The sequence below is a fragment of the Mirounga leonina genome, unplaced genomic scaffold (assembly GCF_011800145.1).
Source record: "Mirounga leonina isolate KUSES-001 unplaced genomic scaffold, KU_Mleo_1.0 Mir_173, whole genome shotgun sequence".
NCBI classification, from domain to species: Eukaryota; Metazoa; Chordata; class Mammalia; order Carnivora; family Phocidae; genus Mirounga; species Mirounga leonina.
In genome coordinates this window covers 63,887,472-63,912,412 of record NW_023270447.1, presented here as the reverse complement: position 1 = coordinate 63,912,412, position 24,941 = coordinate 63,887,472, and the positions used below count along the sequence as shown (strand labels likewise).

The 24,941-nt window shown below is 49.0% G+C and overlaps 1 protein-coding gene and 1 non-coding gene across 10 annotated transcripts; both read right to left on the bottom strand.

Moving 5' to 3' along the window:
* Positions 1-160: 160 nt before the first annotated feature.
* Positions 161-15,747, bottom strand: PABPC4 (poly(A) binding protein cytoplasmic 4). 9 transcript variants are annotated; one of them, XM_035018950.1, is made up of 17 exons: positions 15,445-15,747; positions 14,587-15,055; positions 11,616-11,809; positions 10,753-10,868; positions 9,344-9,483; positions 8,897-8,991; positions 8,097-8,234; positions 7,384-7,479; positions 4,515-4,787; positions 4,084-4,171; positions 3,822-3,941; positions 3,239-3,325; positions 3,017-3,144; positions 1,983-2,076; positions 1,740-1,870; positions 1,431-1,533; positions 161-467 (listed from the first exon to the last, which is right to left on the bottom strand). In XM_035018950.1, the coding sequence occupies exons 2-16, from the start codon at positions 14,777-14,779 to the stop codon at positions 1,444-1,446; spliced, it is 1,983 nt and encodes a 660-aa protein (XP_034874841.1). In that variant the 5' UTR covers positions 14,780-15,055; positions 15,445-15,747; the 3' UTR covers positions 161-467; positions 1,431-1,443. The 9 variants fall into 9 exon arrangements, with proteins under 9 accessions (XP_034874841.1, XP_034874840.1, XP_034874842.1 ...); XM_035018949.1 differs by lacking the exon at positions 15,445-15,747 and having other exon boundaries at positions 14,587-15,387; XM_035018951.1 differs by lacking the exon at positions 15,445-15,747 and having other exon boundaries at positions 1,474-1,533; positions 14,587-15,387.
* Positions 6,981-7,115, bottom strand: LOC118020492. The gene has a single exon (XR_004681923.1). It is a non-coding gene; the product is annotated as a small nucleolar RNA SNORA55 (small nucleolar RNA).
* Positions 15,748-24,941: the final 9,194 nt, after the last annotated feature.

Below are 24,941 nucleotides of genomic sequence, written 5' to 3'. Positions count from 1 at the left end.
AAGAGAACGCAATGGGACAGTTCTGTATACCATTGCTAATAGTCTGTTTGTAACCCATCAGGAAAGGATAAGCTATACAGAACTTCATTTGACTCTAAATACATCCTAAAATTACTTCCAAGTGAAAACTGGATTTAACAGAGTGAAACAGCACAGGCAGTTTTATGGAGATTTTTTTCTTTATTGAGAAACTTAAGACTTGGGTACATCAAATAAAACCAATTTCGGGGGGAAAAAATCAAAACCCACAATAGAAAAAAAAAGTTAACACTGTCTGGGCCATAGCAGAACCCAGAGAATATATTCTTTTAATTGAAAAATTCTAGGTGCTTCATAATTGACCTTTTGATACAAAATGACCTATTAAATTTCCAATTTGTGGTTCTTGGTGTTGAGGTCCATAGGACACGCTAGGAATCTTCAAACCTTGAGCTGAATTCCAGGAGGGGTTATTTGGCTTTTGAATCCTGAAAAGCACCAACACAAATTAAATACATAATCAGAAAAACCTGAGATGCACTGAATCTCCGGCTTATAAAAAGGTATTGCAAGAGCAGTGCTTCCTGACATTCGGGCAGGACGATTTTGTTGGGGCTCTCCTGGGCACTGTGGAACATTTAGCAGTATCCCTAGCCTCTACCCACTGGATGCCAGTGACACATCTCCAGCTGTGACAACCCAAAATATGTCTCCATTGGCAAATGTCCTCTGAGGGGGAACTCCTGGCTGAGAATCACCCACTCTGAGGCTAGCGAGGTACTATAAAGCCCCACGCCCTTCCTGGCCATCCTGTACTCAAAGCTACCATTCTCTTGCTTAAATCCAAATGAAGGGTCTGGGCCCTTACCACGTGTCCTTTCCCCTCGCCTCTGGCTCTGGTTTGTCTGGTCCTCTCCTTCCTCCATGAGGAGGCACCCGCCAGTCCTGGTCACAGGTCCTAGTTAAGCCTCACTCACCCCCGCCCCTGCGGCTGGGGGCCACAGCTGCCAGGGTCAGAAGTGGACTAGAACACACCCTGGAACTAGTCAGGTGTGTCTGTCTCTCCCACTCCGACACCAGGGCCCGTGCCCCTTGTGTTCCCAGAGCCACGTGGCGGCTGCACACACAGCTGCTCTCACCAACCTCAAGCCAAACCAGGGAGATATGTTCACAGAAATGAGGCTGTGGGATCTGATTATGACGCCTTATCTGTCATTATTCTAACCCAAAAAGGTCATTCATCTAACCAGGGGCTCCTTCTACAGAAAACTGTCTGCTCCTTATAGTTTACAACCTGTCCTCTCTTTTCTCCAAATTAACTCTTCCAGATGACAGACAGAACCCAGGTGACTGCCTGTCCAAGGTACCGGGTTATAGTGGCTCTAAGTAATCTTTTAGGAAGATTGTCACAAGTCAAAGCCATTGCAGAAAACAAAAACAGCCAAACATACGGTTCTTCCTTGGCTAAGAGGTAGCAGCGGCAACAGCGCCCACCTTCTGGGCAGCTTCTTTCTTGGCATGATGAGCCTGCAGAACCGCCACAGCTTCATCCACCTGTGAGCAATCTCCAGGTGGTTAGTGACATCTGAGCAGAGGCCCTCGGCCCCTCCCTGGCGCGCGGGGCCCGGCAGCGGTGTTGCCGGGTGCTGCCCGCTCCTAATTCCCACCCACAGCAGCTCTCAAGTCACAGGCGAGGCGCGACGAGAGGGTCGGGAGACAGCAGACCCGCCTCCCCCTGCAGGGCCCGGGGACCAGCTCACCTTGGAGCGGAGCGACTCGGGGGACTCGAGCATGTGCAGCAGCTCAGAGTTGTCAATCTCCAACAGCATGCCCGTGATTTTCCCAGCCAGGTTTGAATGCATGGTTTGGATGAGCGGGAACAAACGTTCTCCTGGGGGTGGAGATCGAATTAAAGCCCAGGGTGAATCCCAGTGAATGGACACTGGTGTCCGGGTCAGTGACAGGCTCTGGCCCCCTCTCCTGCAAACACATGGCTCACTCACCCAGCATCTGCTTCTGCTCCTGGGGGGGCGCTGCGGCCAGCATGGAGGCGGTCAGGGGCTCCTGCCCCTGCACATGGACCGCAGGCTGCGGTGCCTGGGAACCAGGAGAGGCAGCAGGTTAGCAACACTGAAAGGACGCTCGATGGTCCTGAGCCTGACCACTCAGTCTGAAAGCCTACTGTTTGACAGAGATGGAGGTGGGTGTCCTTGGTGCCAAGGAACTAATGGCAAGCTTGAGGGATGAGGGGTTACAGGAGCAAGAGTGTTATAGGCTTGAACACAAAACCAACTACAATAAAAACAGCATGCTATTAAAAGGGATAGGAAATGACTAAGAAAATAAACCTACAAGGCTCAGCAATCATCAAATGATTCCATTTATAATTACATCCCACATCACTTTATTGTACCAAATGTTTTTATTCTATCAAATGCTTGAGGACTGTCAACATGCATTGTCAATGCCAGTCCCAGCCCTAAAAGGAAGGCTCTGAAGGTAAAAACTATTTTACATAAGCAGAGTTCTGAGGCATCTCGCATTTAGACAGCACGAAGCACGAGCAGGCGACTTAGGGGCCACAAGGCAGACTGCAGCTCCTCTAAGCAAATTACTCCTGGGCTCTGGGTCCAGTCCCCCATCCCAACTTAAGATCTCTGAAGCCGAACTTCTCTTCTGCTAGATGAAGCTCTTTCCTGCCTGCATGTCCCCGTCTCGCAGAGCAGCTAAGGATCAACTCGGCCAGTGGGCGTGAGCAGCTCAAAGAGCCAAGCGAGCACACACATGTTGTACAAAGGAGGGCGGAAACAGCAGCTGTTTCTGCTGGGGCATTTCTGAGTAGACTACTACGGGGAGGAATACTTCCCAGCCCCTTCTCTCCCAGCAGAGAGAGCCCGAGAGGCAGTGTCACCACAGAAAACACGGCACCCTGACACAGCGGGCGTTTAATACCTGTTGGAGGAATCAAAGCAAGGCACCTTTTCAATCAAGTGCCAACAGGGGAGATCCTTTTAGCATTCTGTTTGGTGGGCCTCACCTGCAGGGGCTGGATGGCAGGGTGAGGGCTGCGGACACTGGAGGCGTATTTGTAAGGTGCGACAGCCCGAGGGGCAGCAGCAGCAACAGCAGCACGAGGCGCTAAGGTCTGCACGGCTGGGGGAACACCTTCGGAAAAGAACAAGCAAAATTAAAGCCCATCAGTCTGGGCAAAGACCCGTCAAATCCCATCTTTCCCCATTCTGTGTGCATCCAATACCACCTCCAGACTGGCAGCTGTCAGTCAGCCCTTGCTGGGCGGCACCAGCCCCACCAAAGTCCATAGCCAAGCGGTCCGGGCACTCAGACCCTACAACAGACCAGCAAATGCACATCAGTGTCGGCAGCGAATGTCCAACTGGCCACGTCCCACGGAAGGAGCCATTCCAAAGCCTGTTCACACAACACATCGCACACGGGACCACGACTGCTACTTTCGAGGAGCAGCCAACAGAGAACACACAACTCTCTCCACCTCTTGGAATACGGGACATAGTCTGTAAACAGTTTCTTTCAATCTCCCAACCCCACCCAAAAGAATAGGCTGCCTCTGTAGTCATCCAGCTAACAGGCTTCTATAATTAAGCTTTCTCACATGAGTCACCAATGAGCAGGATCCTTAAAGTCACCAACACTCCTAGAACTCCCACTGTTTCTCTCTCCTTAAGGACCAACCAGAGCACACAGCCATGATTACAGGACCGGAACTGGAACGTGGGCCCAACAAACTGACCAACCCTGGGCAGGGCCTAGCCAACCTGACTCCCTCCTCCCCAGGCCACACTTCTCAAGGCCAGTTTGCTCACCGACTCTCTGAGCGGTAGTAGGGAGGCCACGAGAGGCCGGAGCATTACCAGTTGGAGCCAGATGGCGAAGAGCGGGACGAGGCCCAGACTGGCGTATAGCACTTGGCATTCCTTGGAAGCCTGGTGAAGACAAAAATTGTGCATCACTGATGAAGCATGTGGACCAGAACCTAGGCTGCGCCTCAGAGGGGGCGAGGAGGAGAGGCAGGGAGCCCGGGGAGGCATATCCCGGGTGATGGAACCAGCACTCCCCACCACCTACCTTGAGGTCTCCCACCTTGCTGCCAGCGGGGGTTAGGCCTCATCTGTGCTAACTGGTTGGGTGTGTAATATGGAGGTCTTCCCTGGGCCTGCAAGAAAGAGCACCCAAGCCCTTTTATTTGAAGGACCTGAATCCGCATGAGAGAAGTATCTCATCTCATCTCACTGCCAGGCCCGAGGCTAGTTATTCAAGACCTTCTCTGAGTACTCAAAGGCCTGGGGGAGGGAAGGCCAGTTAACGGGGATTCTTTCATTCTAACTCACTACTGCGTGAAGAGTGAGTGAGAGAATGACTAAATCTTCATTTTCATGGGTCCTTACTCTGACCTTCTGAACTCCAATATCCAAAACCCCTCACCCCAACCACCACGGGCTGCGGCAACAGCCGTCGGGGGGCAGGTTCCGAAGACCCAGGCACACAAGCTGACCCACCTGTGGGACTGCTGGCACGAAGTAACCACCGGCTGCAGGCTGGAACTGATTTAAGATGGCATTGGCAGGGAGTGCTCGCATTCCAGCCACCCGCTGCATGTACTGGTTGGTCAGGTGAGCCTTTCGCTCTTCCTTCCTCTGGGCCAGGGCGACATATAGTGGCTTGGAGCCCACGATGCGTCCGTTCATCTCGGTGACTGCTTTGGTCGCCTCTTCAGGAGATGAGAAGCAGACAAAGCCAAACCCTTTGCTTCTCCCATCCTCCAACATTACCTACAAAGGGACCAGCTACTTAAGGAAAAGGTGTTCTAGTTTGGGGGACAGCTATTAAGAACCAAAAAACCTGGTTTCTGCCGCAAACAGTTCCCAAGTCTAGGGCAAGGGTTCTAGACCTGTCACGGGATGTACCCCAGACCAATTAAGTCACAACCTCTAAGGAGAGGACCTAGGCATTTTGTTTGTTAGATCCCCAGGTGATCCTAAAAGTTTCTAAACACTATGATATGGCTAATGGTTAAACCAGGAACCCAAAGATATTTCCTGACACCTAGAAGCGTAGTAGCTACCTTTGGATACCCGACAGAGATCTGGACAGTGTTAAGCTGTTTACTTGTAAAACTCATCTGCCCAAGACCTTGGTGAACAAAACTTTTATCATCTCTTAGCAAGGTTAGGATATGCTTTTGAAATACCACATACACGCAGGAGTTACAAAACCAATGACTGCCACCATTAATTCAATGGGAGTTAACAGCAGAAAGGTGACCAGCTAGGAGAGAGAGCTGGATTCTAGTCCCAGTTCAGCGATTTCTAAGCTCTGTGATTTTTTTTTTTTTTAAGATTTTTATTTATTTGAGACAGATAGAGCACAAGTACGGGGAGCGGCAGAGGGAGAAGCAGGCTCCCTGCTGAGCAGAGCCTGATGAGGGGCTTGATTCCAGGCCCTTGGGTTCATGACCTGAGCTGAAGGCAGATGCCCAACTGACTGAGTCACTCAAGTGCCCCCGCCCCCCCTTTAAAAAAGATCTTATTTATTTTTTGAGAGAGAGTGCATGAATACATGGGAGCAGGGGTGGGCAGAGGGAGAGAATCTTTTTTTTTTTTTTTTAAAGATTTTTATTTATTTGTCAGAGAGAGAGAGAGAGGGAGGGAGAGAGCACTCACGAGCAGGAGAGCAGCAGGTTCCTCGCCGAGCAGGGAGCCCGATGCGGGGCTCCATCCCAGGACCCTGGGACCATGACCTGAGCCGAAGGCAGCCGCTTAACTGACTGAGCCACCCAGCTGTCCCAGAGGGATAGAATTTTAAAAGCAGGCTCCACACTCAGCACAGAGCCCAGATGTGGGGCTTAATCTCAGGACCCTGAGGTCATGACCTGAGCCGAAATCAAGAGTCAGATTTTTAACCGACTGAGCCACCTAGGCTAGCTGCCCCTAAGCTATGTGAAATGCTTGCCCTCTCTCTGAAGCTTGATGCCCACAAGATCCTCTAAGGCCAACTGCCACAAAGCCACAGGTCTACCGGTTCAGGCCATCTTTTCCCACAGACGGCTAGTCATTCAGACAGTTCTTTTCCTCACCTGAAAAGGTGATTTGTAGCTCCCCCCTGGCCTACCTCCTCAGAAACATTGATAGCAACAGGACAATGTGTGCTTGGCATCTTTTGTGTCTTAGCTTGCTGCCTGGACAGCCCTCCTGAGGTGGAGGACATGAAAGTAAGGATGCGTACCAACCCAACGGCTCTATCAATGAGATGGGCCAGCGCAGTCTCTGAAAACATGACACCCTGATCTTGAAAATAGGGCCTGTGAAACTTGCAAGACACGGTTCTTTTATCCTCTTCCTACAAATACCAACTCGAACATTGTGCTGATAAGCAAGGAGAGACCATCATTCCTCACACCGATGAAGGCCAGTGGCCAGTCAAGGAGGTGGTAAGAGGGAAGGGGCGAGGAAACAAGGAACCCCGACAGGGTGGCCCCTGATCAACTCCCTGCTACAACTGACGTTCCTTTACGACGCTCCCAGGTTGTGCGTGACGTAAAGCTAAGGGCCAAGGCAGGGTCACCACGTCTTTACCAGCGCACTCGGCCTCCGTTCTCAGCCCCAGGACTCTGACGTGTGCCGCACCTTCGCGGAGCAGCAGCGTCTGCATCAGACTAGGGTCCAGAACCTTCACACATGCATCACTTCCCATCACACCCACCACGGGCCTTGCCCGAGCGCGTTCCATCCTCACCTAACCAGTGTTCTCCTGCTCAAGGACTCTAATTCCTTAGCTTTAGGAGGGGATTCATATGCATTCACCCTGCTGCATCAGTTGATAGGATTACCAAAGAAAACCAAGCAAACGATGCACACGGCAAAACGTGTGAGAGCCATCTTTCCACTCCTCTTAGCTTTGTAAGGCCAGGACAGAAGTTCCCAAACCCAGTTCCCAAGTCCTCAAAATACCTTTGTGCAAGGAGGAAGTGTGGCAGAGTCGTAGAGACAGGCTCCAAGACAAATGGAAAACAACCCGTCTGGATTTCCTCTGCTCATACTGTTGCACCATCTGTCCCCACACCAGCACAAAGCAGCAAAGAATGGGAAAGATTCAGGTGCTTAGGGGTCAATAGGAGGGACTGCTCAGATTCACCACCACACCTCAGTGCCTGGGAGACAGTGCAATGTATACCTCATGAAACGCCCTTCTCCAAAGCATATACTCAGATGCGTAATTGAACGCCAGGAGGAATTTGCTAGATTAATGTGGTATCTATCCTCAGAAATGAACACGATTTAGATTCCACTCTTTCAGTGAAACAAATACCAATAAAGCTCTAAAAAGTTGTAATTTCTGCTTTCGATCCCAAATCTCAGTATAAAATACCTTAGCACTGGTGATTGATCCAAAAGGAGAAAACTCTTTCCTTAACTTCTCATCATCAATGGTGTCATCCAAGTTCTTAATGTAGAGATTCACCCCCTGAAGCAGAAGGATCACCATTAATGCACGTCTGTACCCCACATATGCCCTAAGACGCTGGTTGTCAAAATGTGGTCCTAGACCAACAGCAGCCCCGCTCCTTGGGTATTTCTTAGAAATGCAACTTCTCGGGCCCAAACCCCAATCTACTGAATCAGAAATTCTGGGGTTCTGAAAGCCACGTTTTCACAAGCCCTGCAGGGGATTCTGATGCAGGCTCAGGACTGAGACTCCTGCCGCGGACTCGGACAGGACCCTCAGTGTGGGCCTGGCTTTCTGCACAGCTCCTCTGGCTGACTGCTGGCCCCAGTGGGGCTCCTGCCACCGCTCCAACAAAGGGTAATCATTTAAGTAAAAAGAACCCACACAAGAAAGAATAACAGACTGAGGCTTCCGGAATGAGTCCCTAAACGAATGAATCAATCTTTTGCCCTTGTCCTAGAATCGTTGCTGTATCTGGTAGGTATTTCCTTTTACACCTGAGGATCTTGGGAGAAAGGAGAGGAAGAGGCAGATTCCAGGTGCCCAAAGAGAAAGCCTGCCAGACCTAAGGGTGCTCCTGCCAGTATTCCACAGTAAACCCCTGGGTGGGAGGCTGTGCCAAGAGCCCCTCTCACCTGATACCGACTAATTCTCTCTTGTTTCAGCTGTTCAAATTTCCGCTTTAACTCAGCCTGCCGTTCCACTTTCTTCTGGGCACGGCCTACAAAAATCACTTTCCCACTGATTTCTTTTCCATTCATCTCTTCCACAGCCTAAAGAGGAAACACAGGTCTTAAAAATCAAGACGTAGAGGCCGGGGCCTTGCTCTGGACGCCTGAAAGTCCCACCACAACATTCCAAGAGAAGGAAATCTTTCCTATAGGGCTAAAAATTAATTTTATTCCATCTGAAGTCAGCTAAGCAAATCCAAACTTCCTTGTGAGTAAAATGGGGTTACTACTTAAATGGGTTATTGGTCCAGAGGATACAGAAAAAAATTGTAGCTTTATAAATACAAGCGCGGCAGACATGAGCCCAGGCTGCTAATCTGGGTGTTGCTGAGTCTCTCCTGTTCTGTGGGGAGCGAGTGGTGCACGCTGAGCGCCCAGCACCATGCTTTCCCCGTAAGCAGCTGCTACTGCCAGCAAGTCAGCAACTCCTGGGGCCCTGAGCCCCCTCACTAGGAAGGGGAGCAAACACCCATCCTATTCTTTCACCCTACAGGGCACCCTACAGAGCTAGGTGACAGGTAGGTGCCAAGTGCTCTGGGAACAGGTAAATGACGGATTAGCACGTCAAGTCCCCTCAGGCCAGGAACGACATCACTATGACACTCGGGCAATGCCCGCTCCGCTCGGCTATGTGCCAGCCAGGCCCTGCCCACACTCGGGGCCACTTCCTGCAAATGTTTCCCCAACCCTCGTGGGACTCTCACCTTATTGGCATCCTCGTGTTTTTCGTAACTCACAAAGCCAAAGCCTTTGGATTTCCCACTGGGATCTCTCATCACCTTGACACTTAGGGTCTTACCTATTACCAAAGGACAGAACTATTAGTAACACCATCTCTGTTACAGCTCAAGGAGAGAAGGCTTCTCTAGGAGCCCAAATGAAGCCAACTCTTGCTGAACCCAGATGGACTCTAGAAAGAGGTGCCGTGCCTGGCCTTCTACTTCTGACCAAGCTACTGAGACGGCTCTGGGGCTGGGACGAGGTAGGATGAAGCCAAGAGTCTATTCCTATCTACTCTGTGACCCTGTCATGCAAGGTAGTTTACTTCTGGGCCTAGGCGCCCTCATCTCTTAAACAACTAAGATACAGGAGGAGTTGTAGGTCCGGTGGACTGCAGAAGGGGGCACATGGGGTGAAGAAGCCCAACTTACCAAACTGGCTAAATAGCTCTTTCAGACTCTCATCATCCACCTCTTCCCCAAAGTTTTTGATATAAACATTGGTGAACTCCTTGGCTTTGGCTCCAAGCTCAGCTTCCCGCTCTTTTCGAGACTTGAATCTGCCCACAAACCTAAAAAGAGACCATGGGAAACAGTGAACACCCAGAGGAACAAAAATCATGATTTCCAGGGGCCCAAAGGAATATAGGTTAAAGGCTGACAGGAGAGGTTAAAACACACGAGTCCCCATCCAACCACCAAGACAGCAAGCTCAGAGACGCCCCGACTCCCCAGCAGAAAGAGAGAGGCAGGACTGTCCTGCAAGGACCAGCCCCAGGACTCCTGGCTCAGACCAGGGCTACTCCTACCACATCACACTGCCTTCGTGAAGAAACCTGATGACCTTGTTTTTAAAATGTTCATTTCTGTGCATCTATGTAAATGCATAGAAAAGGTCTGGAAGGATACAAACCAAACTGTTAACAGGGGTTAGCCCTAGGGGTGAGACTGCTAGAGTGAACTATGAAAAAGCCTTTGCTTTTGCACTGGCCTCATTCTGGTGTTGTTGACACAAGTGGGAAAATGTATCTATATGCTGAAAAATCTTTAGATCTCTCTCTAGTGATACCTTTGTAAGACTTCACCACTGGCCACATACACATTATCAATGTAATCCATCCCCTGGTCTGTTCAACATAAAAAGGCGCCCCACAAAGAGCAGAAATGATTTTTGCTTGCTCTAGCCAAGACTTATTATCCCTTCTCTCCCTGCCATGGCTTAACTAAGACACCCCCTCCCTATTCTGCAATAACCACACTAAAGCAACAAGGTCTATCATGAACAGCGTCTTCTGCCATCAGATCAGATTCTTCATTATAACCAAATTAAGTATTACTGTGGAACCAGCCTTGTATGAGAAGGTCACTGAGTCATAAGTTAGCCAACTGGAGATCTTGGGACAATTTGGCATCAACCCCTAGCAAATGACCCCATGGACAGACCTGAGTCACGGGAAGGCCAAGGTCACATGGCTAGTACACAGCTCCTGGTCAGTCCAGGGCCCTCTCCACTCTGCCGCTGGCCAAGACCCCTGCTCAGAAAGGGCTCATAGCTGCCTTCCAGCAAGCCCCAGTTGCCGGTGCTCACAAAACCCACAGACGGATGATGCTTTTAAGGGAGAGGCGGCAGGCAGGCCATGGCTTGGGCAGGAAGCCCACCTTGGCGAGTCAAAGGGCTGCCACGGCTCGGGCAGGGAGACTCACCAGCCCTGGAGTGGAGAGGTAGGAGCAGGCCACACTTGGGCCGAGAGAACCAGTAGCCGCCTTGTGTGCCAGTTAATACCGAGGTGGGGCCACGGCTGGCTCATGCGATGGCTGTTGCTCCGGACTGGGACACTCACACTTTGCGGTCATTGAGGAGCATGCCGTTCATCTTCTCGATGGCCTTGTCAGCAGCCTCTTGCGTCTCGAAGTGGACAAAGGCATAACCCTTAGAGCCGTTCTCATCACACACCACCTGGCAAAGACAAGCAGACCACGGTAGCACCACTGGTATCTCCAAAGAGTCGAGAACCACGTGGTCTTCTGCTCAGCTGCCAGCGTCTGAGGCCATTAGCCCATCCACGGTCCAGACAGGAGACTACAGCACGCCAAGTTTTCCTAACACGGAGCACACTACCAGGCACCCAGTGATGTTCCATTTACAAATGGCAGCCACTATTAGGCTGCTTCTATTCCAAGAGTTTTATTTCATTAAAAGACCTTGAAATTTGGGGGCAAAAGCACCGTGCTGCCAAAAGTGACCATTTTCCAAACCCACAACAGAATTTCAGTCTAGTGCGGAGTTAGACATGTAAACAACCACCACACCAGTTGTACAAAATTCTCCACATAAACAGGTGCACAGAGAAGGAAGAGGATGATTTTATGCTTCTGAAATGACCAAGTACAGCCACCTGGAGACCTGAGGCACTGCTCTGGTTCCCCCACAGAAAGGAGAAACCCTTTGATGCCCTCCAAAAGTAGGAAACAGGAAGGATATTTTAGGCAGAGGGACGAATAAACAAAGACACAAAAGCACCTGCTGGTCATGCTGGGTTGTGGCACAAGATTACCTACAGGGAATTTTTAGGCTGCAGAGCCATTTCCAGCATTTCAAAAATGACCATATCCTGTCGCCCAATTCCAAGGCTGTTCCCCCTTTAGTATTTCTCTTGTTCTCATGAGTCAGTAATCATTCCAAAGTCCTTTAACTGGTGCTTACCTTGCAAGACAGAATGTTTCCAAAAGCAGAAAAAGTATCATAAAGTGCCTTGTTATCTATAGATTTGTCCAGATTCTTGATGAAGACGTTTCCCACACCAGATTTTCTCAAAGAGGGATCCCTCTGAGACCACATGATACGGATTGGCTTTCCCTTAATCACATCAAAGTTCATGGTATCCAAGGCCCGCTCAGCTGCAAGAGAGAAACACATTTCAGTCAAGGATATAAGACGTCACCTCGTGTTGACGACTGCCACCATCCCAGGAACAGATGACTGTAGGACTTTTCAAGGTAATCACTCTGATAAAAGGCAACTCTATTAAAACTAAAGGGCATCAGCTCCCTCTAGCCCGTGTTGCTCCTGAGGGTAGACATTCTGGCCAGTCGATCCACATCCTGGCAGAAGTCTCCAGCCCTCTGGGCTGCACCCTTGTTGGGTAAGGGGGTTAGGCGAGATCATCTAGATCGCCTTCTGGCACCAAGATCAAATCACAATACCACACATTTGACTAAGTGGTAACAGTTATGAGGACTGCTGCTTATCACCCGTGGTGACGCAGGTGGGACAGGTGATGCTATCTACTTCATAAAATGAGCAAACTTAGGTCCAGGATGGCTAAGCCATGCAGCTAACTAGTGATTAAGAAACTAATACCAGACCTTCTGATTATTTTTCAGTAAGGTGTTGTATCAAATTACCAACTAGCTGTCGTCATTTTGTCTACGATCCGCCTACAAGACAAATGACAGAACAAAATCTAGGAGTGACTGACTGGGGAGAATGTGCTATCCCTGAATTCAGCCCAGTTTCTTATATTTTCAATTTCTGAGAACAGAAATTGATTCAAAAACCTCAAAATGACAGATACTAACGGTCATGCATGGAAACAGTCTTTTTAGCATCAGGACGATGAGGATGAAACTACATCTTTCTAAGCACGTAGCACAGTAGGCTCTGCACCTCGTGGTTTCCAGGCCCTTCTCAAGTCTTAATCTGAGTTCTGTGAAATTCCAGAACTTCAAATGCCCTGGTGCCCAACCAAGTTCTCCATCCAGTGCCTTGGGACGCTTCCCCAGCTTCCCAACAAATCCATGTGTGTACCAGAGACCGCTTAAAGGACCAGAAGCTAAGACGTACCACCACCTGTCAGCAGGAGCACTTCTCTTAGCGGTCGTAACAAACTCCCAGAGCTGGTGGCCACTTTTCCTGACTTACGCAATGAACCACCCCAGAATCTCCTCCATGAGGGGATAAGGGGCATGGGGGTGGGGTTCTCCTGTCCCAAGGTACCACCTCACTTAAGACAGGGACAAAATTCCCTAACTCTGGCCCTCCACAAGCTCAGCTGTCCAGTCAGCGAAAGGAGTATCTCGTTTTCATTCATCTCCAACCACCTTTCCCACCTTCTCAGGTGGGCTGGTTGAGTATGGGAGGGAAGGTCAGGGAAAGCAGACTGGACAGATCCAACTCAGGACAAGTCCAGGTACAGAAGCCGTCGCTCCTGATGGTTTATCTGGGACCAAAAGCCTGGGACCCCAGGGTCTCATTGACTAGCAGGAAAGAGCCCTTTCTACACAGCTCTTCGCATCTTTCCAGACAGTGCTGCAGAAGGCAAGTTGGCTTCGTCTAACAAATCTGGCTGCACTTATTTATAGCTAGGAGAGGTCCTGCAGAGGCATGTGTTGGCAGATGCACTGACCAATGGCTTCTGCTACTATCACCAAGTGACAGGACTTTTGTTCAGAAAGTGTCAAAAAGGCAGGCAACAGCCAATGTACCCACTACTCCCCCCGGAAAAAGGCCACACTTGGCCACCTTTGTGCCCTCTGGCCAGACACAGCTCAGAGCACACGGTGAGTTGATGGTAGCAGCGCCTCTTGTCTCTCAACAAGTCGGATTCTCTGGTCTTAGCTGCAGCCTGGGCAAGTGACATTCTCTGTGCTTCACGGACAGTGAACAAAGTGTGGACAAAAATAGGGACCCAGAGATCCTTTGCCATAGAATGGCTCGTTTCTCCCAGTAATGGTCTCTACAGTTGTTCCCTTTTAATCTGAAGTCACGTGCGGCCCCTGATTAGGTTTCCTCTGGCCTCGCTCCGGCCACGCCTGCAGCATACCTCTCCACTGTTCCAAGCAAGGGCCCCAGTCTGGGCTGGCGGGGCACTGCGCTGGCAGTCCCAGCTAAGACTTCAACCTTCTGCAGTTCCTTTTCCTTCTCCGGAGTCCCATTTTCTTCAGATGGGATGAAGGAAAAGGGTTTTGACAAGGGTAAAGCTCTGTGCACAGGTGAGGCCAGAATCCCCACCAGCCCAGTCAATTTCCCCCGCAGCGTTTCCCCAGACTGCCTGGACACCCCTTCTCCACAGCCCAGGGCTTCGTCCAGAGAGTAAAGGACTCCTCCACCCCAGGAGCTTTAAAGCCACAGATCCGGGAGCTGGCCTGGCACATGCACGGCTCGTGGCGCCAACACGAGCCCCTGCTCAAGTAAAATGAACAGAATTGTTCCCACTGCCTCCCACTTGCCCAGAAAGACCCCTTATCAGTATGAAAGCAAAGAGACTAAGTCCAGGGTAAAGGTAGGGGAGGGGCGGCAGCTCCAGAATCTAAAATTTCTGCAGGAATTGTGTTTCAATTGTTCTGCCTTTTCGGCAGGCCTGTGAGGGGCATGAACCCATGCTCAGTGACCAGACAAGGGTCCCACTAAAGCAGGACCATATACACAATGGAGTGACAGGGACTTTCTCCAAATCCTATTTTACTGTCTCCTTGGGTTCCAACCCCACCGCCACCACTGATTAGCCCAAGGTCACCCAGTTAGCAAGCGGTGGAAGCAAGATTGAAACTCCGGTCACCTGATGCCAAGATCTTCATTCTCAACCCCTGTATCCCGTGTCTCCCCCTCCCCCATGGGGGAGACTCCGAGGGTCCCCTAGGATCCCGCGAATTTGTGGATATAAGCGTCTACTCACCGTCAGCCGGCTGCTGGAAGTTGACGTAGGCATAACCCAGGGAGCGGCGGGTGATCATATCGCGGCAGACCCGGATGGACAGCACAGGCCCCGCAGGACTGAACTTTTCATACAGCATGGCCTCGGTGACGTCCGAGTGCAGGTCACCCACGTAGAGGGAGGCCATGGGGTAGCTGCTGGCCGCAGCGTTCATCTCCCCAGCCCCCACCACCCCGAGCCCCGCCAGGAGAACTTCTTATAGGGACCACACAGGACAAAAGGGGCTCTTCTCGGAGCCGTGGCCCGCGCCGCGGCTCACAGGTGGCAGAGTGAAGCTAAGAGACGCCGGAGCAGGCTCGGAGACACGGAGGACCGGGAGGAGGAGTTCAGGGACAGCTCGTTCGAGACTGCAAAACCGCAGACAAAAGGCTCTCAAAAACAATATGGCCCTCTCTGGGAGTTTGTAATTTGCAGCTGTCCTGGTCTGAAGCTCCAAATTTCGAAGGAGAAAAAAAAAAAATAACGTATTAAAACAGGGACTCCCCTCCAAATTATAAAAATTCTCCAAGAGGCAACCAAATGGTGCCCACGGCGGCCTCCGGGACACGGGTTTCTCTATAAATATAGGCCTCGGGCTCCCGGCGGTTTAAGATTACAGCAGCCAGGGCAAGAGGGAAACCAAATCTTGGTCGGCGCCGACTCGGCAAGCCCCGGGGGCCGGGCGCGCAGCCTCCTCCCACGCCGGGCCGGCGAAGGGCAGCGCGGACACGTGGTGCGCCCGGGGCCGGCGCGCGGGGGGCGAGGGCGGCGGGCGCGGGGCTGCCACGCGGCGCGGGGGCGGACGGAGCGGAGGCGCGTGGACGCGGGCGGGCGGCTCACCACCGGACCGACGGACGCCAAGGTGCGGCGGCGGGCGCGGGCAGGCCGGAAGCGTGCAGAAGTGACTTCCCCGCGGGCTCTCCGAGGAGGATGCGCTTTTTTCTTTCTCTCTCTCTCTCGGTTTTTGTTTTTTTTTTTTAGGTTTTAAAGCATTTTCGGATTTTTTTTATCTTTTCCTGTTTTTCCTTCAGGCTGCTAGGGCCCGAAAGCGACGGAGGCTGCGGCGACCCGGGGCGGAGAGAGGCGGCCGGGGGAGCCACCGCTCCATTTATACTCGCCCGCCCCGGGCGCTGCTGGTCGAAGGGCGCCTCGCGACCTGGGCGCAGTCGTGCCCGCCCACTCGGCCCGGGGGCCCGAGGCGGGGCGGCCACGCGAGAGCGACCCGGCGCGGCCGCGCGGCGCCACAGCGACCCCTGGCGCGCGGAGGACCGCTCCGCTGGGGTCTCCTCCGGCCCCAAGGGCTGCTTGCCAGCCGCGTAGACAGCACACCGCCCGGCCCTCCGGGAACAGAGCACCTGTAACCCACCCACAGGCGCAACGTTTATAATCCATGTGTTGCTTATTGTAAAATAAAGATGACACAAAATAAGTCACAATGATATAATAAGTGGTTCAGCATGTAAATGTTTTGGCGCAAATACGGACGACATTCAAGTTTTCAGAGTACTAGGACGTAGAGGTAGGTAGTTACCCAGAACCCGACAGCCACATCTGCAGGAGTATCCACGGGTGATGGGATTAAATGTTGGTAGAGCTTCAAAAGAACAAAATACAATCATCCCCCTTTTTACATGGCGGTGGCCTTCCTGGAAATTTAGTTGATATTTAAGGGAGCAAAAATGTTTCTGTTTAGGGGTAGGAGAAGGGGATTAAGAGGTCATGAAATAAATCACGGAGATGAAAAGTACAGCGTAGGAAATACAATCAAGAATATTGTAATAACTTTGTGCGGTGACAAAGGAGAGCTACACTTACTGTGGTGAGCATTTCCTAATATATATAAGTGTTGACCCACTATGTTGTATACCTGAAACTAATATGTCAACTACGTTTCAGTAAAAATTTTAAAAATAAAAAATAAATTAAAAATACTTTGTTTCTACATAAAAAGGAGTGGGCGCCTGGGTGGCTCAGTTGGTTAAGCAACTGCCTTTAGCTCAGGTCATGATCCTGGAGTCCCGGGATGGAGTCCCGCATCGGGCTCCCTGCTCAGCGAGGAGCCTGCTTCTCCCTCTGACCCTCCCCCCTCTCATGTACTCTCTCTCATTCTCGCTCTCTCAAATAAATAAATAAATCTTTTAAAAAAAAAAAAGAAAAAAGGAGTCAGTGTAGGCTTCAACAGTTAAAAACTTTTTTCATCTACACGGGGATCTAACAGGTCATTTGGAAGTCATGCGGTATATGGGACAAGTCTACATTATGTGGAACTGTCTCGATGTGTTGCAAGATATACAGCATCCCTTCTTCCATAAATGCCAGGAACCACCCTCCTTATCGTTGTGACAAAGGAATCCAGAAATTACCAGAACGCACACAGACAGTCCCATTGAAAACCACTGATGTGAGTAAAGGAATGAAAAAATACACATATTTATAGATTCATTCATTCAAAAAAATGGTTAATTGGGGCTCATTCTATGCCAATGCCAGATATAGGTGCTAGGGGATACCATGGTAGACAAGGCAGAGAAAGTCCCTCTCTGCCTCACTCAGTTTATAGTCTAGTTGGTGCATTAAATCAAGAAACACCTTTATGGAATACTCCTTCTGCAGATAGAGTTCCTCCTCAGGGAAGCCTTCCCAGACTACCCTGTGGTCTAAAGTAGCCTGCCAACACTGTTCATCGTTAACACACCATCCTGTTTTCTTGTTTTCAAGGCTCTTATTTACCTAAAATTACATTGCTCAAATATGTGTTTACCTGCTAAGTATGTCTTTTTCTCACTGTATATAAGCTTCATGAAAGCAGGGACCTAGAACAGTGCCTAACATGGCACATTCTAAATGTTCAGCATTTGTTAAATCAACAAATGAATACTAGGCACCCATGAGCAAAGCCCACAATCCCTGTCCTCATGCAGCTGACTGCCTAGTTGGGGGGGGGCGGGGCGGCGGTGCTTGCTACCTATATGACCTAGAGCAAGCAAGTTCTTCCCATCTGACTCTCAGATTTCCAATCTGTAAGTAAACTAATAAAGGTACTCACTTATTGTGAGAACAAGCTAATACACATGAGTCGTTTGTGTAAATGTTAATTGCTATTATTCTCAAGCTACCCTTGTACTGAGAAGAGAGGGGAGTTACCCACAGGAAGACAAGGGGAACAGCACGTGTTAAGGCGCTGAGGGGGGAGTGGGCCAGAGCTGAGCCTGCAGGACTGCAGCACAGTGGGAGGTGGAAAAGACCTCCTGCTCTTGGAGACTTGAAACATTTTGGACTTTATCCTGAGATCAAAGGGTAGAACTGAAGGATTTTAACAGAGAAGTGCCTTGGCTCAAACTACTTTTTTTTTTTTTAAGATTTTATTTATTTATTTGAGACAGAGAGAATGAGAGAGACAGAGAGCACATGAGAGGGGGGAGGGCCAGAGGGAGGAGCAGACTCCCTGCTCAGCAGGGAGCCTGATGTGGGACTCGATCCCGGGACTCCAGGATCATGACCTGAGCCGAAGGCAGTCGCTTAACCAACTGAGCCACCCAGGCGCCCCTCAAACTACATTTTTAAAAACACCTCTCTGGCCACAGAAAGGAAAAGGATTAGAAGGGTGGGGAGGGGGAGACCTGGAAGTGATGGCCACTGGGGTGGTGGTTGTGGAGATGGAGGAAGTGGCTTGACTTTTTTAAAAAAATTAATATGATTTGTGATTAATTGGACATGAGAAGTGAAAGGATAGTCATCACAGATGGTTCCCAAGGTTCTGGAAAAATCAAGAAAAATTAGGATTCCCCACATCTAAATACAGGGGCATCACTTAATTCATCTTAGAGGGGAGAGATATGTAAAGTCACCCAAAAAGCCACCTGGACCCCAGACCAGCAAAATTCAAACAGGACTTGATCCGAGTTAAAAGCAGGCGGGGATGGGGCCCCTGGGTGGCTCAGTCGGTTAAGTGGCTGCCTTCGGCTCAGGTCATGATCCCAGGGTCCTGGGATCAAGCCCCGCATCGGGCTTCCTGCTCAGCGGGAAGCCTGCTTCTCCCTCTCCCACTCCCCCTACTTGTGTTCCCTCTCTCGCTGTCTCTCTCTGTCAAATAAATAAAATCTTAAAAAAAAAAAAAAAAAAAGCAGGTGGGGAAGAGGCTGGACAAATGACCAGGCCATTCAACCAACTGAATGGGAGAAGATATTGCAAATGACATAGCCGATAAGGGGTTAGTATCCAAACTCAACTTCAAACTGAGTAGACAACTCAACATCAAAAAAAAAAGAACCCCAAATGATCTGATTAAAAATGGACAGAAGACCTACAGAGACATTTTTTTTAAAAAGACATACAGAGGGCCAACAGATACATGAAAAGATGTTCAACATCACTCATTATCAGGGAAATGCAAATTAAAACTGCAGTGAGATATCACCTCACACCTGTCAGAATGGCTAGAATCAAAAAGACAAGAAATAACAAGGGTTGGTGAGGGTGTGGAGAAAAAGGAATCTCCCTGCACCGCTGGTGGGAATGTAAATTGATGCAGCCGCTGTGGAAAACAGTATTATTGAGTTTCCTCAAAAAATTAAAAATAGGAAAACCAGGCACTTGGGTGGCTCAGTCAGTTAAGCGTTTGCCTTTGGCTCAGGTCATGACCTTGGGGGTCCTGGGGTCGAGCCCCTGTCATGTCGGGCTCCCTGCTCACCAGGGAGTCTGCTTCTCCCTTGCTCCCTGTCTCTCCCCACTGCTAGTGTGTGCTCTCTCTCTCTCTCAAATAAATAAATAAAATCTTAAAAAAAAAAAAAAGAAAACCAAATGATCCAGTAATTCCTCTACTGGCTATTTACCCAAAGAAAATGAAAACACTAATTCAAAAAGGCATACGCACCCCTATGTTTATCATAGCATTATTTACCATGGCCAAGATATGGAAGCAACCCAGGTGTCCCTTGATAGATGAATGGATAAAGAAGATGTGGCATATATGTACACAGTGGAATATTACTCAGCCATAAAAAAAGAGAATGAGATCTTGGGGCACCTGGGTGGTTCAGTCGTTAAGTATCTGCCTTCGGCTCAGGTCATAATCCCAGGGCCCTGCATCGGGCTCCCTACTCAGCGGGAAGCCTGCTTCTCCCTCTCCCACTCCCCCTGCTTATGTTTCCTCTCTCTGTCAAATAAATAAACCAAATCTTAAAAAAAAAAAAAAAGAAGAATGAGATCTTACCATTTGGGACAACATGGATGGGCCAAGAGGGTACTATGCTAAGTGAAATTAAGTCAGAGAAAGACAAATATCACATGATTTCACTTATATGTGGAACCTAAAAAACAAAACAAACAAACAAAAAGCAGAAACAGACCCATATATACAGAGAACAAACTGATGCTTGCCAGAGGGTAGGGGTCAAAATGGGTGAAAGGGAGTGGAAGGTAAGGGCTTCCAGCTATGGAATGAATGAGTCACAGGGATGAGAGCACAGCATAGGGAATACAGTCCGTGGTGTTGTAATAGCGTTGTATGGGGACAGATAGCCCAGTATGGGGAGCTATGCTTGGGATGAGCACAGCACAATGTACAGACTTGTCCAATCACTATGTTGTACACCTGAATCTCATGTAACATTGTGTGTCAACTATACTTCAATTCAAATACAAAACAAAACAAACAAAACTTTCTAGGCTAGTGATCGAAGAAGGAGGTCTGAGCATATCAGTTCAAATCTGCCTTTGCTGGAGTGGGAAGGGGTGCAATTTTTTTTTCCCACTGGGGTAGATGCTACTCTTAGTAGGTCTGTACTTGATAGTCTGACCTGTCAAGAGCAAGAATGTGTCCAGGGTCGGGAAGAGGAAGAAGAAAAAACTTCAAAGTGAGGAGATGGACATGGACGTAGGTCTCCGCAGCTGAGGATTTTTAGTATAGCAGAAATATAAAAGCTATGCCTTCCTGATCCATTCATTTGTCACTCAACAAACTCTATGAGGCATTCCTAAGAGCCAGGATCACTCTGCTCTGGGTAATGCTGGGGACAGAACTATGAGCTAAACATTCACAAACCAACCTGTCCTTCTTGGGAAGAGACTTAAGGAACAAATAAGTGTACTGTGGTGTGTGTAGGGCGGGGGGTAAAACTTGTGAAAAGTGCTTTGAATCTAGAGACTTTTGAAGGTAAGAACAGGGGAAACCCAGCCCCATCCTCCCAACAGGAGGCCGATTCTACCTACAAAAGCTCTCTTCCCTATAAGTAACAATGGTTCTGCCCCTCAGGAAGGAAGACCCTTCCTTGTGCACAGGCAGGGTCTTTGAGATCTCAGAGGTTTGGTTCAGACACCAAGACAAGCTGCAGACTTTGGACAACCGCTGTCCCATCTCAGGGCCTCCCCATCTGTGTGATGGGATCAGTAAGCCCTTGAATGAAGAGGGGGCCTAGTGTCTTACTGCTGGAGAAAAGGCATCTTTCCTTTCCTGTCCTCCCCACATTGGGAACTTGGAATCTGCATGACCCCTTGCTGGCCTTTACAGTTAGTCAGAAAATGCCACAAATAAACCACCATTTATGTGTAAGACATCATCTTCAAACCTCAAACTAAATGTGTGTGGCGTGGCCAAAGACCAGTGTATTAAAAGCTGGAACTGACCTAAAAAACCCATCATCTGTGGAGGTCAAGGGTATAAATGAGGAGGATTCATAGCTGTTGTCTTCCTGTTCAGGGTGTTCAGGGCCTCGGGTTGGATGCCAATTACAAAGATGGAGAAGACAGTATCCTCTCCTTGTAACTGGTCACAATCCTGTGAGAACAAACTGACTTCCAGATCAATTATTACAACCCAGTGCCTATGGAGTTCGGTGCCACAGACAGGGGACAGGAGCCCCAGGCACTCAGGGAGTGATTATCTACACCGAGGCTGAGGATCAAGGAAGGTTCCCTGGAGGAGGTGCCAATGGAGCTGGGCCTTCAAAGGAAAATAGTGTTCTAGAGGGTAGAAATGGAATGGAGGCAGGGAGAACATTCTACAAACAGAAGCCCAGAGATGGACAGGCCATTTATTAGACTGGATAAGTCATTTCACATTCCTGGACCTCAGTCTCCTCACTGGTAGAATAGAAATGATATAATATATGTAAACTTTCACACAGTGCCAGGCATAAAATAAGCACTTGGCAGACAGTGGTTTCTACAATACTGTGTTATGACAGCATGACATTTTCAAAGTTGCTGAGCGGCCCAATGAGGCTAGAACTTAGGGGTGTGTGTGTGTGTGTGTGTGTGTGCCCGCACGCATGGTTGTGTGTGCATGTGTGTACTGGGGGAGGAAACTGCAAAGTAGAGTTGAGAGTTTGCAGAGGTTCTTGAATATGTCGTTCTAGATTGTGGCATTCCCCAGAAGAATGGACCCGATGCTATTATTTGGAAATAATGACATTAACAGCTAACATTGCACAGTGTTTCCTCCACGCCAGGCGCTATTCCAAGCCCTGTGGAGTAACTGGCCAAGATCATAAAGCTGGCAAGAGTGGGTTGAGACTTGAGTTTTTCTTGCTGTAAATCTCATGCTGTCAAAAATAATACTAATAATAACAATGACTACATTTTTCGAGGCTTACACATACCATTTCATTCAATCCTCACGACAGTCATGGAAAGTCAGTGTTATCACCAGCTTGACAGATGAGGGAACTGAGGCTCGGGAGGTTGTGTGACGTCTGCAGCCTGACCACTGGTAGCTGGTAGAAAACTGGGAGCCGGGGAAGCGTGCAGCTCCTAACTCCTTCAGAAGAACATCATGAAAACATCATGCTAAGTGAAAGAAGTCAGTCACAAAAGATAGCACATTGTAGGATTCCATTTACATAAAATGTGCAGAAGATGCAAATCTATAGAAATGGCAAGTAGACTGGTGGTTCCTAGGACTGGGGGTGGAGAGAAGCTGAGGGGAAATGGGGAGTGATTGATAATGGGTAGGGGGTTTCATTTGGGGAAGATCAAAATGTTCTAAAATGGGTTGTGATGATGGCTGTACAACTCTGTGACTATACTATAAACAATTGAATTGTGTGCTTTAGATAAATTGTTTTGTTTGTGGTTGGTGGTTTAGGTAAATTGTATGGTTTGTGAATTATATCTCAACAAAACTAGCATATATATATAAAAGCATGTCTGGCTCACAGAATTGTTGTGAGGACTCAATAAAACCATGTGTGTAAGGCAAGAGTAGCTACCATGGAGAAGACACAGACCCTGCCCTTGAGTAGCTCGTAGTTTATTGGAAATGACGAAGGCATAAGAAACAAAAAATCCAAAAATGAATGAACAATGATTTCTGAATGAGGCACAGATAATATGTTGGACAGCCCATAAGAGAGAGAAGTAACTTGCCTATTCATCCATCCATCCATCTATCCTTCTGTCCATGCATGCAATAATTACCTGACACCTATCGTGTGCTGGTCATCCATTCATCCATCCATCCATCCATCTGTCCATCCAATAATTACCCAACACCTATCATATCCTGGATACAGGGAGCCGAGATGACTTGCACGGGAGACAGGCATGCAAACAAATACATTCCATTGCAGCATGATGAATGACTTCGAGAGGACACAGTGTAGGTCCAAGGGAAGGGACGGTAATTAACTGCAAAGGCCAGAAAAGTTCTGTCCAAAAGTGGACATCTGGGCCCTTCTCTCTGCCCCAATATAACTTATTTTCTCTTTCAAACTAAAAAGCAATTCTTGCTCATTGAAACAAGCCAAACTCTAGGAAAGAGAATAAAAATTGTTAACCTTAAAATCTGTCAGTTATTTTACCAGCAAAAAAAGGGAGGGGCTTATTCAGAAATAGCAGAAAATTGCTGTTTGGAACTCTTGAAAAACAGCAAATGCAGGAAGAGGCTTTCTCTGAACTCCCCTTATCTGCCTAAAGACAGATCCTCCAAAAGGACTCAGTGGTAATCAGTCCTCTCCCCCCAGAGTTTTGTCCACCAAGGAGGATTGACTCATCACAGAAGAGGAGACTAGAAGTCAACACCACACCCAGACAAACTTTGTCACAAACTATTATGTCTCTCATCTATTCCTCTAAGGGACTCTTCATCTTTCCTAAAAATCGTTTGCTCTCCCCTAAGAGGCCTATATCCTCCCTTCCCTTCCCCTATCAAGATGTTTTTTTTTTTTTAAGCAGTTTTTTGTTGTTGTTGTTGTTTAAAGATTTTATTTATTTATTTGACAGACAGAGACACAGCGCGAGAGGGAACACAAGCAGGGGGAGTGGGAGAGGGAGAAGCAGGCTTCCCGCTGAGCAGGGAGCCCGATGCGGGGCTCGATCCCAGGACCCTTGACCTGAGCCGAAGGCAGACGCTTAACGACTGAGCCACCCAGGCGCCCCTCAAAATGGGTATTTAAGCCTGAATTCTAAGCCACCTCAGAGAGTTACTTGTTTTTCCCCTGAGTATCTCCTATGTATGCCTGAGGTATGCATGTTAACGAACTTGTACTTTTCCCTTGTTAATCTGCCTTTTATTGCAGGGGTCTTGGCCAAGAACGCAGAAGAGTAGGGAGAAAATTATTTTGCCTCCCCTACAAATGCAGTGGAGGGTGAGGGAGAAAAAGACACTCCCAGCTTTCTAGTGTAGGGTACTGGAGAGATGGGGCAATGGCTCTGTGAAAGATGGGGACTCAGGACGGAGGGAGGATGACCAGGGAAGAGCTGGGCATACAAGCCTAGGAGGCCCCCAGAAGAGAGGTGGCAGGCCAATATTTGTCACCTGGGCCAAAGCAATAGCTTCTTAGTGGCTACCTGCTTTAGCTCTTGTTGACTTCCAGCCCACTTTTCATGCAGCAGCAGGAATAGACTTTTGAAAATTCTTTCCCCTGTGTAAAACCCTTCAAGGTTTCTCACTGCTGTTAAAGTAACATCTAGACAGGGGCACCTGGTTGGCTCAGTCAGGAAAGCGTGTGACTCTTGGTCTCAAGGTTGTGAGTTTGAGCCCCGTGTTGGGTGTAGAGATTACTTAAAAAGAATAAATAAATAATTTTTTAAAAATAACATCTAGCCTCTTTACTGTGCCTTACAAGGCCCTGTACAAGCTCATGGATGCCTTTCTCTCCAATCCTACTTTATGCCTTGCCTCCCTATTCTGGCTGCACTGCCCTTCTTTCTGGTCCTTGAACTCTTCTCATCTCAGGGTCTTTGCACTTGCACTCAGCTCTGCTGGGAAGGCTCTTCCCCCAGTTCCCCACTGCCTGGCTCATTCTCATTGTTTACGTGCCCCCTTTAAATACCACCTCCCACCAAAGGCCTTTCCTGACCGTCCTACCTCAGGCAGCACTGTGGCTACTTTACTCTGC

What these genes read in the sequence shown, in the direction of transcription:
- PABPC4 (XM_035018950.1), bottom strand. Translation starts at nt 14,779, where the DNA reads ATGAACGCTGCGGCCAGCAGCTACCCCATGGCCTCCCTCTACGTGGGT. An exon ending in TCGTGCCAGCAGTCCCACAG is followed by an intron (nt 4,172 to 4,514) that starts GTGGGTCAGCTT and finishes TCTTTCTTGCAG; the next exon opens with GCCCAGGGAAGACCTCCATA. An exon ending in TACTACCGCTCAGAGAGTCG is followed by an intron (nt 3,326 to 3,821) that starts GTGAGCAAACTG and finishes GGTCTGTTGTAG; the next exon opens with GGTCTGAGTGCCCGGACCGC.